Source organism: Salvelinus alpinus, chromosome 1, assembly GCF_045679555.1.
Source record: "Salvelinus alpinus chromosome 1, SLU_Salpinus.1, whole genome shotgun sequence".
Taxonomy (NCBI): domain Eukaryota; kingdom Metazoa; phylum Chordata; class Actinopteri; order Salmoniformes; family Salmonidae; genus Salvelinus; species Salvelinus alpinus.
The window spans coordinates 16,807,971-16,825,240 of record NC_092086.1 but is presented as its reverse complement, the minus strand read 5'-3'; the positions used below and the strand labels follow the sequence as shown (position 1 = coordinate 16,825,240).

Genomic DNA, 17,270 nt, shown 5'->3' with positions numbered 1-17,270 from the left:
CAGTCTGTAGTCGACCTGTTGAGTATGACGGGAGGCAGGACATGATCACGTGAAGAGCTGCAGTCTGTAGTCGACCTGTTGAGTATGACGGGAGGCAGGACATGATCACGTGAAGAGCTGCAGTCTGTAGTCGACCTGTTGAGTATGACGGGAGGCAGGACATGATCACGTGAAGAGCTGCAGTCTGTAGTCGACCTGTTGAGTATGACGGGAGGCAGGACATGATCACGTGAAGAGCTGCAGTCTGTAGTCGACCTGTTGAGTATGACGGGAGGCAGGACATGATCACGTGAAGAGCTGCAGTCTGTAGTCGACCTGTTGAGTATGACGGGAGGCAGGACATGATCACGTGAAGAGCTGCAGTTTCCCTTTGAAGCTGCTCTGGATTTCAGAAAAGATCACCAGAAGAAAGATGACATGTTCTGTTCTTTTGCCAAGTTATAGGCCTATTGTTTTTGTTGCTCGGCCCTTGGCTGGAGAACGACTGATTATCTTACGCTCTGTTCTATATTCATACATACCCTTTCAGACTGTTGTACTGGCAGTCACAGACAGTGGTTCATGGTTGGCATTTCTCACCCCCCCAAAAAAACGTTTTTCTTCAGACCAAATATATAATTCTTTCACACCTGTTAGGAGTGTGACCATGTCTCTGTGTATGATGTGTTGTTGACTTCCCCACTGACCTCCACCCCCCCCTTCCCTTCCAGTGGTCTAACCCATGAGGGCCACACCCGTGATGTGGAGCAGGTCTACCTACGTTGTTCCCAGGGTTCCCTCGACTGGCTCTACCCTACAGGGGCCGTCATCGTCAACCTGCGGCCCAACACCCTGTCCCCGGCAGCCGCCCGTCTCTCCGTCTGCATCAAGCCCTCTAGGGACTCCCACGGGGCTAACATCTACCTGGACCGGGCCGGGAAGCTGCGCCTGCTGCTCAGGGAGCAGGACCAGGCCCAGGGGAAGGTGACCTGCTTCAGCATCCAGGAGGGGTCTCTGTTCATAGAGGCCATACCTCACAGAGACATCAGTAAGAGGATCACCTCGTTCCAGTATGAGCTGGTTACAGAGAGGACCGGGGCTGGAGCTGGAGCCTTGACTGGGGTGGAGCCACAAGCACTGTCTGGTAAGATACAATCCTATTGTTGTTGCTTTGGTCATTAAAGGGGAAGTTCAGTATGGCTAAAGCACTGTCTGGTAAGATACACTCCTATTGTTGTTGCTTTGGTCATTAAAGGGGAAGTTCAGTATGGCTAAAGCACTGTCTGGTAAGATACAATCCTATTGTTGTTGCTTTGGTCATTAAAGGAGAAGTTCAGTATGGCTAAAGCACTGTCTGGTAAGATACAATCCTATTGTTGTTGCTTTGGTCATTAAAGGGGAAGTTCAGTATGGCTAAAGCACTGTCTGGTAAGATACACTCCTATTGTTGTTGCTTTGGTCATTAAAGGAGAAGTTCAGTATGGCTAAAGCACTGTCTGGTAAGATACACTCCTATTGTTGTTGCTTTGGTCATTAAAGGGGAAGTTCAGTATGGCTAAAGCACTGTCTGGTAAGATACAATCCTATTGTTGTTGCTTTGGTCATTAAAGGGGAAGTTCAGTATGGCTAAAGCACTGTCTGGTAAGATACACTCCTATTGTTGTTGTTGCTTTGGTCATTAAAGGGGAAGTTCAGTATGGCTAAAGCACTGTCTGGTAAGATACACTCCTATTGTTGTTGTTGCTTTGGTCATTAAAGGGGAAGTTCAGTATGGCTAAAGCAAAGACGGTACATTATGAAGATGAAACTGCTTCTCCAGTAGAAATTCCCGTTCACAATGTCATGGCAACGTTGGCTATCGAAGGTCATGCGTAGAAACACATCATCGGGGTCTAACGGTCATCTCACACCGAACTGGGCCTGTGCAGGCCGTCAAATTACTGCTATTTTTGTTGTTGTATTTTATTAGGATTCCCATTAGCTGTTGAGAAAGCAGCAGCTTCTCTTCCTGGGGTCCACACAAAACATGACACATGACATAATGCAGAACATTAATAGACAAGAACAGCTCAAGGACAGAACTACATCAATTCAAAATAAATACTAAATGCACACAGCCTACATATCAATACCAACACACACACACTATCTAGACACTCCTTTGATATAAAGTTGTTTTTGTCAGTTTGTCACTTTCACAACGTTGGAGTAATAACATGTTCAACTATTTAAGACATTGTCTCCGGTCTAGGTTGTGCCTTTAGATTTAGAGAAACAAAACCACAAGATGAACTTCTCATTGACTTCTCGAAACCCCAAACCTGGTCTGTTTGGTCTGTTTCACAAGCATGCCCGGAAGTCTTGCGATGTTGCTCCTCTGGGTTTAGAAACTCTTTGGCTAAAGTTAACTGAAGTTTGTAGTGGCTGATGACAGACCACTGAACCATGGATGATAGTTTCTCCTGGCCCATAGACTACGTTCAGGGTGAGGAACCAGCTAGCATCAAGGTGTAAAAACCTGAACTTCCCCTTTAATGCTAAAGTTGATGGCAGTGGTTAAATGGACAAATGCTAACAGTGGATGACAGACTCTCCTGGTTGGCCCAGAGACTACGTTCAAGGAAAGGAACCATCTAACTAATGTTGTCATTTTGGTGACCTATCCCTTTAAGTTTTTTTTATCAATGACATTAGGCGTGCACCATATCCTGACTATTCCAGGTGCGTTTTCCAGACGGAGGTCGATCAGAGAGAGTCAACTGGCCATTCAGCTGACAGTTTGTTAATTGACTGACTAGGAAGTGGTTTTCTTTGTCTTAGTGTCTGTAGTCAGGACGTAGTTCTGTACTGAATGCAGCCTCCTGCTGGTGAAAACATCTCCGTTTTATAGATCTGTATTTACAAGAAAAACTATTCCGGATTATTTTTGATATTCAATCTTCAGTTTATTTTTCTTTCCACTGAGGAAAGTCTGAATCTCCGTGTTGTTTTTTGTAATATTACGTTACGCTGACAATTCTATGTTGACATTTGGCAGTTCCCTTCCCACAAGTTGGTCTTATGAAGCCGGGGTATCGTGGGACTGTGAGTTGACTTGAGGGGAGTGTTTGATAGCGAACCACTGCCTTCCATACAGGACCCCGGTCTGTCTGGGTAGAGGGCTACGGTCAAACGGACAGGGCCTCACTCTAAAAACAGAGGCGTGTTTTCATCACGCTGTGTACCTGCCAACCCTGCATGACTCCTGGCTGGGAGGAGGTCCAGACCAGAGAGACTGGTCGTTTCTTCCACACTGAGGAGTCATATGACTTCTATCTACCTCACATCTGTTTCTACTGCTTTCTGGGCTCACATGTTCATATCCTGCATAATCAGCTGGCACAACGGGCAGATAGAGACTGATAAACAGTCAGGACCTAATGTAGGGGATCTAACACAGTGGTCTAATGGTTGTAGATAGTGTAGTTGGCTCAGGTTGGTCTTAATGTTGGGGATCTAACACAGTGGTCTAATGGTTGTAGATAGTGTAGTTGGTCTTAATGTAGGGGATCTAACACAGTGGTCTACTGGTTGTAGATAGTGTAGTTGGCTCAGGTTGGTCATAATGTAGGGGATCTAACACAGTGGTCTAATGGTTGTAGATAGTGTAGTTGGTCTTAATGTAGGGGATCTAACACAGTGGTCTAATGGTTGTAGATAGTGTAGTTGGTCTTAATGTAGGGGATCTAACACAGTGGTCTAATGGTTGTAGATAGTGTAGTTGGTCTTAATGTATGGGATCTAACACAGTGGTCTAATGGTTGTAGATAGTGTAGTTGGTCTTAATGTAGGGGATCTAACACAGTGGTCTAATGGTTGTAGATAGTGTAGTTGGTCTTAATGTAGGGGATCTAACACAGTGGTCTAATGGTTGTAGATAGTGTAGTTGGTCTTAATGTAGGGGATCTAACACAGTGGTCTAATGGTTGTAGATAGTGTAGTTGGTCTTAATGTAGGGGATCTAACACAGTGGTCTAATGGTTGTAGATAGTGTAGTTGGTCTTAATGTAGGGGATCTAACACAGTGGTCTAATGGTTGTAGATAGTGTAGTTGGTCTTAATGTAGGGGATCTAACACAGTGGTCTAATGGTTGTAGATAGTGTAGTTGGCTCAGGTTGGTCTTAATGTAGGGGATCTAACACAGTGGTCTAATGGTTGTAGATAGTGTAGTTGGCCTTAATGTAGGGGATCTAACACAGTGGTCTAATGGTTGTAGATAGTGTAGTTGGCTCAGGTTGGTCTTAATGTAGGGGATCTAACACAGTGGTCTAATGGTTGTAGATAGTGTAGTTGGCTCAGGTTGGCCTTAATGTAGGGGATCTAACACAGTGGTCTAATGGTTGTAGATAGGGTAGTTGGCTCAGGTTGGTCTTAATGTAGGGGATCTAACACAGTGGTCTAATGGTTGTAGATAGGGTAGTTGGCTCAGGTTGGTCTTAATGTCGTGCTTCCTGGTCCAGGTTCTAATATAGTAGTCTAATGCTCAGGGTTGTTATGACCGGCTTGGCTTCCTGCGCTCTGTGCTTCTGTGGTATGAGCTTGTGGTGTGATGTGGCGACAGGTCCCTAGCCCAGGGGGAGGGGGGAAGGAGGGAGGGAGGGAGGGGGGAGGGAGCCCGGGGTCTTGTCGTCGACTCGGCAGCAGGGTCTAGAGGGCTTGGTGATCTGACTGCACTTGTTTGGCTCTGTTTTCTCTCTCTCTCTGGTCTCCTTCTCTCTCTCTCTCTCTCTCTCTGGTCTCCTTCTCTCTCTCTGGTCTCCTTCTCTCTCTCTCTCTGGTCTCCTTCTCTCTCTCTGGTCTCCTTCTCTCTCTCTCTCTCTCTGGTCTCCTTCTCTCACTCGCTCTCTCTGATCTCCTTCTCTCTCTCTCTCTGATCTCCTTCTCTCTCTCTCTCTCTCTCTCTCTCTCTCTCTCTCTCTCTCTCTCTCTCTCTCTCTCTCTCTCTCTCTCTCTCTCTCCTCTCTCTCTCTCTCTCTCTCTCTCTCTCTCTCTCTCTCTGGTCTCCTTCTCTCTCTCTCTCTCTCTCTCTCTCTGGTCTCCTTCTCTCTCTCTCTCTCTCTCTCTCTCTCTCTCTCTCTCTCTCTCTCTCTCTCTCTCTCTCTCTCTCTCTCTCTCTCTCTCTCTCTCTCTCTCTCTCTCTCTCTCTCTCTCTCTGGTCTCCCTCTCTCTCTCTCTCTCTCTCTCTCTCTCTCTCTCTCTCTCTCTCTCTCTCTCTCTCTCTCTCTCTCTCTCTCTCTCTCTCTCTCTCTCTCTCTCTCTCTCCACTTCTTTCCAGTTGTCACTGTCAGACCTGCTCTGCTGGGATTGAGTTCCTCTCTCCATCTCTCTGGAATGTTTCTCCCACCAGATGTTGAGAGAAGGAACTTTATTCCCCACGCTTTCTCCCTTTTCTCTGCCTCCTCTCTCTCACTGCTTTCTCCCTTTTCTCTGCCTCCTCTCTTTCACTGCTTTCTCCCTTTTCTCTGCCTCCTCTCTTTCACTGCTTTCTCCCTTTTCTCTGCCTCCTCTCTTTCACTGCTTTCTCCCTTTTCTCTGCCTCCTCTCTTTCACTGCTTTCTCCCTTTTCTCTGCCTCCTCTCTTTCACTGCTTTCTCCCTTTTCTCTGCCTGCTCTCTTTCACTGCTTTCTCCCTTTTCTCTGCCTCCTCTCTTTCACTGCTTTCTCCCTTTTCTCTGCCTCCTCTCTTTCACTGCTTTCTCCCTTTTCTCTGCCTCCTCTCTCTCACTGCTTTCTCCCTTTTCTCTGCCTCCTCTCTTTCACTGCTTTCTCCCTTTTCTCTGCCTCCTCTCTCTCACTGCTTTCTCCCTTTTCTCTGCCTCCTCTCTCTCACTGCTTTCTCCCTTTTCTCTGCCTCCTCTCTCTCACTGCTTTCTCCCTTTTCTCTGCCTCCTCTCTTTCACTGCTTTCTCCCTTTTCTCTGCCTCCTCTCTCTCACTGCTTTCTCCCTTTTCTCTGCCTCCTCTCTCTCACTGCTTTCTCCCTTTTCTCTGCCTCCTCTCTTTCACTGCTTTCTCCCTTTTCTCTGCCTCCTCTCTTTCACTGCCTTCTCCCTTTTCTCTGCCTCCTCTCTTTCACTGCTTTCTCCCTTTTCTCTGCCTCCTCTCTTTCACTGCTTTCTCCCTTTTCTCTGCCTCCTCTCTTTCACTGCTTTCTCCCTTTTCTCAGCCTCCTCTCTTTCACTGCCTTCTCTCTCTCTATATAACTTTCATACATCTGTATTTCTCCCACTGTCTACTCTTGTCTTTCATTCCTCTTCCCTTCATCTGTCTCCCCTCTCTTCCACCGTCCTTCTGTAGTGGTTGTGATCAGAGAGGGGTGGTATTGCTGAGCTGCCCTCCATTAGAGGGACCAGATGTTGCAGCTGGGGACACCATCTCCCCATCTCCTTCCCCCCAGCGCTCTTCCCATCCCTCCATCCCCTCTCTGTGAAGTGGTTGTGATGGGAGCAGTACAGTGTGTGTTTGGCTGGGTTCAGAAAGCTGACTCCGACTCAGATCATGCCAGGCCATTCCTGTGGCAACGTTTCATGTCTGACATCTGAGCCCCGACCAGAGAGAGAGAGAGAAGGATACCAGAGAGAGAGAGAAATATACCAGAGAGAGAGAGACCAAAGAGAGAGAGAGACCAGAGAAAGAACAGAGAGAGAGAGACCAGAGAGAGAGAGACCAGAGAGAGAGACCAGAGAGAGAGAGACCAGAGAGAGAGAGAGACCAGAGAGAGAGAGACCAGGGAGAGAGAGACCAGAGAGAGAGAGACCAGAGAGAGAGAGACCAGGGAGAGAGAGACCAGGGAGAGAGAGACCAGGGAGAGAGAGACCAGGGAGAGAGAGACCAGGGAGAGAGAGACCAGAGAGAGAGAGACCAGAGAGAGAGAGAGACCAGAGAGAGAGAGAGACCAGGGAGAGAGAGACCAGGGAGAGAGAGACCAGGGAGAGAGAGACCAGAGAGAGAGAGACCAGGGAGAGAGAGACCAGGGAGAGAGAGACCAGAGAGAGAGAGACCAGAGAGAGAGAGACCAGGGAGAGAGAGACCAGGGAGAGAGAGACCAGGGAGAGAGAGACCAGGGAGAGAGAGACCAGGGAGAGAGAGACCAGGGAGAGAAAGACCAGGGAGAGAGAGACCAGAGAGAGAGAGAGAGACCAGAGAGAGAGAGAGAGACCAGAGAGAGAGAGAGACCAGGGAGAGAGAGACCAGGGAGAGAGAGACCATGGTGGTGCACCACATCCTAGAGGTTCTCTGATACTATGGTGGCACCACATCCTAGAGGTTCTCTGATACTATGGTGGAGCACCACATCCTAGAGGTTCTCTGATACTATGGTGGTGCACCACATCCTAGAGGTTCTCTGATACTATGGTGGTACACCACATCCTAGAGGTTCTCTGATACTATGGTGGCACCACATCCTAGAGGTTCTCTGATGCTATGGTGGTGCACCACATCCTAGAGGTTCTCTGATACTATGGTGGCAGCACTACATCCTAGAGGTTCTCTGATACTATGGTGGTACACCACATCCTAGAGGTTCTCTGATGCTATGGTGGCACCACATCCTAGAGGTTCTCTGATGCTATGGTGGAGCACCACATCCTAGAGGTTCTCTGATACTATGGTGGCACCACATCCTAGAGGTTCTCTGATACTATGGTGGAGCACCACATCCTAGAGGTTCTCTGATACTATGGTGGCACCACATCCTAGAGGTTCTCTGATACTATGGTGGTACACCACATCCTAGAGGTTCTCTGATGCTATGGTGGAGCACCACATCCTAGAGGTTCTCTGATACTATGGTGGCACCACATCCTAGAGGTTCTCTGATACTATGGTGGCACCACATCCTAGAGGTTCTCTGATACTATGGTGGCACCACATCCTAGAGGTTCTCTGATACTATGGTGGTACACCACATCCTAGAGGTTCTCTGATGCTATGGTGGAGCACCACATCCTAGAGGTTCTCTGATACTATGGTGGCACCACATCCTAGAGGTTCTCTGATACTATGGTGGCACCACATCCTAGAGGTTCTCTGATACTATGGCAGCACCACATCCTAGAGGTTCTCTGATACTATGGTGGCACCACATCCTAGAGGTTCTCTGATACTATGGTGGCACCACATCCTAGAGGTTCTCTGATGCTATGGTGGCACCACATCCTAGAGGTTCTCTGATACTATGGTGGTACACCACATCCTAGAGGTTCTCTGATACCATGGTGGTGCACCACATCCTAGAGGTTCTCTGATACTATGGTGGCACCACATCCTAGAGGTTCTCTGATACTATGGTGGTACACCACATCCTAGAGGTTCTCTGATGCTATGGTGGCACCACATCCTAGAGGTTCTCTGATACTATGGTGGCACCACATCCTAGAGGTTCTCTGATACTATGGTGGCAGCACCACATCCTAGAGGTTCTCTGATACTATGGTGGCACCACATCCTAGAGGTTCTCTGATACTATGGTGGCACCACATCCTAGAGGTTCTCTGATGCTATGGTGGCAGCACCACATCCTAGAGGTTCTCTGATACTATGGTGGCACCACATCCTAGAGGTTCTCTGATACTATGGTGGCAGCACCACATCCTAGAGGTTCTCTGATACTATGGTGGCACCACATCCTAGAGGTTCTCTGATACTATGGTGGCACCACATCCTAGAGGTTCTCTGATGCTATGGTGGAGCACCACATCCTAGAGGTTCTCTGATACTATGGTGGCACCACATCCTAGAGGTTCTCTGATACTATGGTGGCACCACATCCTAGAGGTTCTCTGATGCTATGGTGGAGCACCACATCCTAGAGGTTCTCTGATACTATGGTGGCACCACATCCTAGAGGGTCTCTGATACTATGGTGGAGCACCACATCCTAGAGGTTCTCTGATGCTATGGTGGCACCACATCCTAGAGGTTCTCTGATGCTATGGTGGCACCACATCCTAGAGGTTCTCTGATACTATGGTGGCAGCACCACATCCTAGAGGTTCTCTGATGCTATGGTGGAGCACCACATCCTAGAGGTTCTCTGATGCTATGGTGGAGCACCACATCCTAGAGGTTCTCTGATACTATGGTGGCACCACATCCTAGAGGTTCTCTGATACTATGGTGGTACACCACATCCTAGAGGTTCTCTGATGCTATGGTGGAGCACCACATCCTAGAGGTTCTCTGATACTATGGTGGCACCACATCCTAGAGGTTCTCTGATACTATGGTGGCAGCACCACATCCTAGAGGTTCTCTGATGCTATGGTGGCACCACATCCTAGAGGTTCTCTGATACTATGGTGGCAGCACCACATCCTAGAGGTTCTCTGATACTATGGTGGCAGCACCACATCCTAGAGGTTCTCTGATACTATGGTGGCAGCACCACATCCTAGAGGTTCTCTGATACTATGGTGGCAGCACCACATCCTAGAGGTTCTCTGATGCTATGGTGGCACCACATCCTAGAGGTTCTCTGATACTATGGTGGCACCACATCCTAGAGGTTCTCTGATACTATGGTGGCAGCACCACATCCTAGAGGTTCTCTGATGCTATGGTGGCACCACATCCTAGAGGTTCTCTGATACTATGGTGGAGCACCACATCCTAGAGGTTCTCTGATACTATGGTAGCACCACATCCTAGAGGTTCTCTGATGCTATGGTGGCACCACATCCTAGAGGTTCTCTGATACTATGGTGGCAGCACCACATCCTAGAGGTTCTCTGATACTATGGTGGCACCACATCCTAGAGGTTCTCTGATACTATGGTGGCACCACATCCTAGAGGTTCTCTGATGCTATGGTGGCACCACATCCTAGAGGTTCTCTGATGCTATGGTGGCACCACATCCTAGAGGTTCTCTGATACTATGGTGGCACCACATCCTAGAGGTTCTCTGATACTATGGTGGCAGCACCACATCCTAGAGGTTCTCTGATGCTATGGTGGCACCACATCCTAGAGGTTCTCTGATGCTATGGTGGTGGCACCACATCCTAGAGGTTCTCTGATGCTATGGTGGCACCACATCCTAGAGGTTCTCTGATGCTATGGTGGCAGCACCACATCCTAGAGGTTCTCTGATACTATGGTGGCACCACATCCTAGAGGTTCTCTGATACTATGGTGGCAGCACCACATCCTAGAGGTTCTCTGATGCTATGGTGGCACCACATCCTAGAGGTTCTCTGATGCTATGGTGGAGCACCACATCCTAGAGGTTCTCTGATACTATGGTGGCACCACATCCTAGAGGTTCTCTGATGCTATGGTGGCACCACATCCTAGAGGTTCTCTGATACTATGGTGGCACCACATCCTAGAGGTTCTCTGATGCTATGGTGGTTCACCACATCCTAGAGGTTCTCTGATACTATGGTGGTACACCACATCCTAGAGGTTCTCTGATGCTATGGTGGTTCACCACATCCTAGAGGTTCTCTGATACTATGGTGGTTCACCACATCCTAGAGGTTCTCTGATACTATGGTGGTTCACCACATCCTAGAGGTTCTCTGATACTATGGTGGTTCACCACATCCTAGAGGTTCTCTGATACTATGGTGGCAGCACCACATCCTAGAGGTTCTCTGATACTATGGTGGAGCACCACATCCTAGAGGTTCTCTGATACTATGGTGGCAGCACCACATCCTAGAGGTTCTCTGATACTATGGTGGCACCACATCCTAGAGGTTCTCTGATGCTATGGCAGCACCACATCCTAGAGGTTCTCTGATGCTATGGTAGCACCACATCCTAGAGGTTCTCTGATACTATGGTGGCACCACATCCTAGAGGTTCTCTGATACTATGGTGGCAGCACATCCTAGAGGTTCTCTGATGCTATGGTGGTACACCACATCCTAGAGGTTCTCTGATACTATGGTAGCACCACATCCTAGAGGTTCTCTGATACTATGGCAGCACCACATCCTAGAGGTTCTCTGATACTATGGTAGCACCACATCCTAGAGGTTCTCTGATACTATGGTGGCACCACATCCTAGAGGTTCTCTGATGCTATGGTGGTGCACCACATCCTAGAGGTTCTCTGATGCTATGGTAGCACCACATCCTAGAGGTTCTCTGATACTATGGTGGCACCACATCCTAGAGGTTCTCTGATACTATGGTGGAGCACCACATCCTAGAGGTTCTCTGATACTATGGTGGCACCACATCCTAGAGGTTCTCTGATACTATGGTGGCACCACATCCTAGAGGTTCTCTGATACTATGGTGGAGCACCACATCCTAGAGGTTCTCTGATACTATGGTGGCACCACATCCTAGAGGTTCTCTGATGCTATGGTGGCAGCACCACATCCTAGAGGTTCTCTGATGCTATGGTGGCAGCACCACATCCTAGAGGTTCTCTGATACTATGGTGATGCACCACATCCTAGAGGTTCTCTGATGCTATGGTGGCAGCACCACATCCTAGAGGTTCTCTGATACTATGGTGATGCACCACATCCTAGAGGTTCTCTGATGCTATGGTGGAGCACCACATCCTAGAGGTTCTCTGATGCTATGGTGGCACCACATCCTAGAGGTTCTCTGATGTTATGGTGGTACACCACATCCTAGAGGTTCTCTGATACTATGGTGGCACCACATCCTAGAGGTTCTCTGATACTATGGTGGCACCACATCCTAGAGGTTCTCTGATACTATGGTGGCACCACATCCTAGAGGTTCTCTGATACTATGGTGGCACCACATCCTAGAGGTTCTCTGATGCTATGGTGGCAGCACCACATCCTAGAGGTTCTCTGATACTATGGTGGCACCACATCCTAGAGGTTCTCTGATGCTATGGTGGCACCACATCCTAGAGGTTCTCTGATGCTATGGTGGCAGCACCACATCCTAGAGGTTCTCTGATACTATGGTGGCACCACATCCTAGAGGTTCTCTGATACTATGGTGGAGCACCACATCCTAGAGGTTCTCTGATACTATGGTGGCACCACATCCTAGAGGTTCTCTGATGCTATGGTGGCACCACATCCTAGAGGTTCTCTGATGCTATGGTGGCACCACATCCTAGAGGTTCTCTGATACTATGGTGGCAGCACCACATCCTAGAGGTTCTCTGATGCTATGGTGGTGCACCACATCCTAGAGGTTCTCTGATGCTATGGTGGCACCACATCCTAGAGGTTCTCTGATACTATGGTAGCACCACATCCTAGAGGTTCTCTGATACTATGGTGGCACCACATCCTAGAGGTTCTCTGATACTATGGTAGCACCACATCCTAGAGGTTCTCTGATACTATGGTAGCACCACATCCTAGAGGTTCTCTGATACTATGGTGGCACCACATCCTAGAGGTTCTCTGATGCTATGGTGGTGCACCACATTCTAGAGGTTCTCTGATACTATGGTGGCAGCCTCCAGCCTCTCATTAGAGGCCCTGCTCCCTACTCGTTGCTCTGGACGAGGGGGGTGAGGTCGGTCATTCAGGCGGTCGGCTACTCTGATGTCACCCTCCTCTCCAGCTGTTCCTAAGCCCCTGAGCCTGTGGCTGGGTAACCTCTGACCCCTCCTCAACCCCCCCTCAACCCCTCCTCACCCTCCCCTCAACGCCTCTTCAACTCACCCTCCCCTCACCCCCTCCTCAGTGACCTCAATCTGGACTTCAGACAAACCTGTCTAAAACATAATCTCCCTGTCTGGAAACATGCCTGAGGGTCATGGTCTGGTCTGTAAGTGGTTTGTGAACAGGTCAGAGCTGGCAGGGCAGCGCAGGGCTGTAGAGAAGAGGCTCTCGTCCAAGTAACACCAAGGTCTACTTTATATAGGGCTTGTAAGTACTTTAAAGACTGCTTATCATTAGTTTATATCCAGTATGTTAAGGGTTGTATAAAGTGTTACCGTGGTTATATCTGAATGTAAAGGGTTACAGGGTCTGTAACCATGTTTACATGAGGTCAAAACCAGGTCTGTAACCATGTTTACATGAGGTCAAAACCAGGTCTGTAACCATGTTTACATGAGGTCAAAACCAGGTCTGTAACCATGTTTACATGAGGTCAAAACCAGGTCTGTAACCATGTTTACATGAGGTCAAAACCAGGTCTGTAACCATGTTTACATGAGGTCAAAACCAGGTCTGTAACCATGTTTACATGAGGTCAAAACCAGGTCTGTAACCATGTTTACATGAGGTCAAAACCAGGTCTGTAACCATGTTTACATGAGGTCAAAACCAGGCCTGTAACCATGTTTACATGAGGTCAAAACCAGGCCTGTAACCATGTTTACATGAGGTCAAAACCAGGTCTGTAACCATGTTTACATGAGGTCAAAACCAGGTCTGTAACCATGTTTACATGAGGTCAAAACCAGGTCTGTAACCATGTTTGCATGAGGTCAAAACCAGGTCTGTAACCATGTTTACATGAGGTCAAAACCAGGTCTGTAACCATGTTTACATGAGGTCAAAACCAGGCCTGTAACCATGTTTACATGAGGTCAAAACCAGGCCTGTAACCATGTTTACATGAGGTCAAAACCAGGCCTGTAACCATGTTTACATGAGGTCAAAACCAGGCCTGTAACCATGTTTACATGAGGTCAAAACCAGGTCTGTAACCATGTTTACATGAGGTCAAAACCAGGTCTGTAACCATGTTTACATGAGGTCAAAACCAGGTCTGTAACCATGTTTACATGAGGTCAAAACCAGGCCTGTAACCATGTTTACATGAGGTCAAAACCAGGTCTGTAACCATGTTTACATGAGGTCAAAACCAGGTCTGTAACCATGTTTACATGAGGTCAAAACCAGGTCTGTAACCATGTTTACATGAGGTCACCATCGTAAACGTCTGTTCCCAGTGGACCTTGTAGAAAGACACCATGTGCAGCCAGTCAGCCAGCCAGCCAGTCAGCCAGCCAGCCAGCCAGCCAGCCAGCCAGCCAGACCAGGTCAGCTTAGCCTTGTCTTTCCTTATCCGGGGCATCTGGTTGTCATTGGTTTTGGAGTGTCAGGCAGGGTGTGTTGGGGGTGGTTTCTGTAGCCTGTGAGAGGTGCCTCCTGGGGCAGCCACCTCCCCCTCACACCTGTCCTCCCCTCACTTCCCCCATCCTCCCTCCCCATCCTCCCCCTCACACCCTGTCCTTCCACTCACACCCTGTCCTCCCCCTCACACCCCATCCTCCCCCTCACCTCCCTGTCCTCCCCCTCACCTCTCCTGTCCTTCCCCTCACACCCCTTCCTCCCCCTACCCCACACATCCCCTCCCAGCACCAGGCCTGTTTAATGAGTAGCCCCTGTCCTCCCTCTCACCTCTCCTGTCCTCCCCCTACCCCACACATCCCCTCCCAGCACCAGGCCTGTTTAATGAGTAGACCCTGTCCTGTACCTCAGGCTGACAGACAGACAGTGAGGACCTGGTCCTCTCTGTTTGGTGTAAAGTCATAGTCCATGACAGGAGACTCCCGCCCTGCTGCCTCCCTGTCGGCCTGCCTGTTATACTCCCGCCCTGCTGCCTCCCTGTTGGCCTGCCTGTTATACTCCTGTTCTGCTGCCTCCCTGTTGGCCTGCCTGTTATACTCCTGTTCTGCCTGCCTGCTGGGGCTGCTGGGTAAATAAGCAACCATCTGGGAGAGCTGAAATTAATTACAGCACGTGCCTCCCTACGGGCCACAGCCCACTTCCTGTGCGTGTGCGGCACGTGTCTTCAATGACCTGCTGTGTGACCGTTGAAGTAGTTGGAAGTTAAGGGCTAGAGTTGATGGCTAGTTTTTGATAGGGTTGTATGACATTACATAATGAAGGCCTCACTTTGATCCCTGGTAGAACTGTCTGTCTTTTGTCCTGCAGCTCATCTCTTCTTCTCTTTCTCTCTCTTCTCTGTCTGTCTTTTGTCCTGCAGCTCATCTCTTCTTCTCTCTCTCTCTTCTCTGTCTGTCTTTTGTCCTGCAGCTCATCTCTTCTTCTCTCTCTCTCTTCTCTGTCTGTCTTTTGTCCTGCAGCTCATCTCTTCTTCTCTCTCTCTCTTCTCTGTCAGTCTTTTGTCCTGCAGCTCATCTCTTCTTCTCTCTCTCTTCTCTGTCTGTCTTTTGTCCTGCAGCTCATCTCTTCTTCTCTCTCTCTCTTCTCTGTCAGTCTTTTGTCCTGCAGCTCATCTCTTCTTCTCTCTCTCTTCTCTGTCAGTCTTTTGTCCTGCAGCTCATCTCTTCTTCTCTCTCTCTCTTCTCTGTCAGTCTTTTGTCCTGCAGCTTATCTCTTCTTCTCTCTCTCTCTCTCTTCTCTGTCTGTGTTTTGTCCCGGGACTCATCCTTCGGTCTCCTCTCTGTCCACAGCTCCCTGTCAGCCCTGCAGTGATGCTGAGGTGCTGTTAGCGGTCTGCACCAGCGACTTTGGTAAGAACTATTTACAAACCCTTTATGCATCCTTTTATGTATACTCATTAAAGGTACAGTAGGTCAAAATGACTCTGCCGTTTCCTGGATGCTAACTGATCTACTGCTTATTACACTTGCTTTCAATGAGAATGACAAGATCTATAACTCATATTTCTATGTGCATTTGGTTGGATCGCACACAAACTGGACCTTTAAATGTTACTCTTGTGGTTATGGCACAGTTTGTATTGTACTATAGTATTTGTTATACTGTATCAGTATACTGTACTGTAGTATTTGTTATGCTGTATCAGTATACTGTACTGTAGTATTTGTTATACTGTATCAGTATACTGTAGTATTTGTTATGCTGTATCAGTATCCTGTACTGTAGTATTTGTTATGCTGAATCAGTATACTGTACTGTAGTATTTGTTATGTTGAATCAGTATACTGTACTGTAGTATTTGTTATGCTGTATCAGTATACTGTACTGTAGTATTTGTTATACTGTATCAGTATACTGTAGTATTTGTTATGCTGTATCAGTATACTGTACTGTAGTATTTGTTATACTGTATCAGTATACTGTAGTATTTGTTATGCTGTATCAGTATACTGTACTGTAGTATTTGTTATGCTGAATCAGTATACTGTACTGTAGTATTTGTTATGCTGAATCAGTATACTGTAGTATTTGTTATGCTGTATCAGTATCCTGTACTGTAGTATTTGTTATGCTGAATCAGTATACTGTACTGTAGTACTCTAACATATATTAACACTCTCCTCTCCTCCTCTCTGCAGTGGGGAGGGGCACCATCCAGGGGGTGGAGCAGGAGGCGGAGCAGTTGTCGGTCACCGTGGCGATAAGCCGCCTGTACAGACAGAAGACTCAGGTGTTTGTGTCAGGGGGAGTGAGAGTGAGGAGGTGGACAGGCAGGGTGAGGATGCCCAGGCAGTGTGGGGTGAGGCCCGGCCCGGGGAAGGGAGACTTCCTGTTCACGGGGAGCGTACGGTTCGGGGAGGCCTGGATGGGGTGTGCCCCGAGATATAAGGACTTCCTCAGACTGTACCAGGAGGCAGAGCAGAGTGGGACTAACCCCTGTCAGGTGGACTCAGACTGAGGGTCAGGGAGCTACCTGGCCACACCCACAACAACAGGCCTCTTCCTGAATGGACAGCAGACTCAGGTCTGAGCCGAATGTGGACACTAACTGAGAGGGGTGCAGACAGACAGACAGACACACAGATGGACAGACAGACTGGCCCAGACACACAGACACCTTCTGATCCTACTGTCTTCCTGCTCTGGTGCTCATGAATGTTGCCAAGCAGCATTGCGACTGTTGGACTAATTTCTCAAAGCCAACATTGTTGTTGTTGTTCCGGAATGTTCATAGCCTGTTCCGGAATGTTCTAAGACTGTTCTAGAATGTTCTAAACCTGTTCCATTGAGGTTCCATTGGAATGTTCTCAGACTTCCATTTTCTGAGACGTACATCAACTGTCAGGTGATGTGAGGTTTGTAATGTAGCAGACCTTCTCTGGAACTGATGTGTTTAAAATGTGAACCATGAACATTTCTGAAACGGAGGATCCAACTGCTTTGTGAAAAGCTTCATGTACAGTTTTGAAGATGTTTCTTATGAAAGAAATGTATACATTAAAAGCCTGCTTTTTATTTGTGATTTATTTTGTTTTTATGAAAATGTAGAAGTGCAATTTACAGTCGTTATTATGTCCTCAGGCTGTTGAATTATAAACCCCCTTTTTGTGATTAAAAGTTTTATTCCTTGGAACATCGCGTTTGGTGTGTATGTGTGCGCAGGTTTTTTGTATGTGTGTGTCTCAGTGTGTGTGTGAAGTGAATATAT

General features: G+C 48.0%; 1 protein-coding gene across 2 annotated transcripts in view; it reads left to right on the top strand.

Annotated features, from left to right (window-relative positions):
• The window catches only part of metrnla (meteorin like, glial cell differentiation regulator a), a 32,693-nt gene that overhangs the window by 10,794 nt on the left and 4,629 nt on the right, over positions 1 to 17,270 (top strand). The window contains exons 2-4 of one of the 2 annotated variants that reach the window (XR_011674657.1): positions 711 to 1,123; positions 15,352 to 15,411; positions 16,201 to 16,841. Coding sequence is in view for 1 of the 2 variants with exons in the window: in XM_071397597.1 (XP_071253698.1) it covers positions 711 to 1,123; positions 15,352 to 15,411; positions 16,201 to 16,520 (793 nt within the window). In the remaining variant the exon portion in view is untranslated. Of the gene's footprint in view, positions 1 to 710; positions 1,124 to 15,351; positions 15,412 to 16,200; positions 17,196 to 17,270 lie in introns of those variants that run through there. The other variant, XM_071397597.1, reaches the window with a different exon arrangement.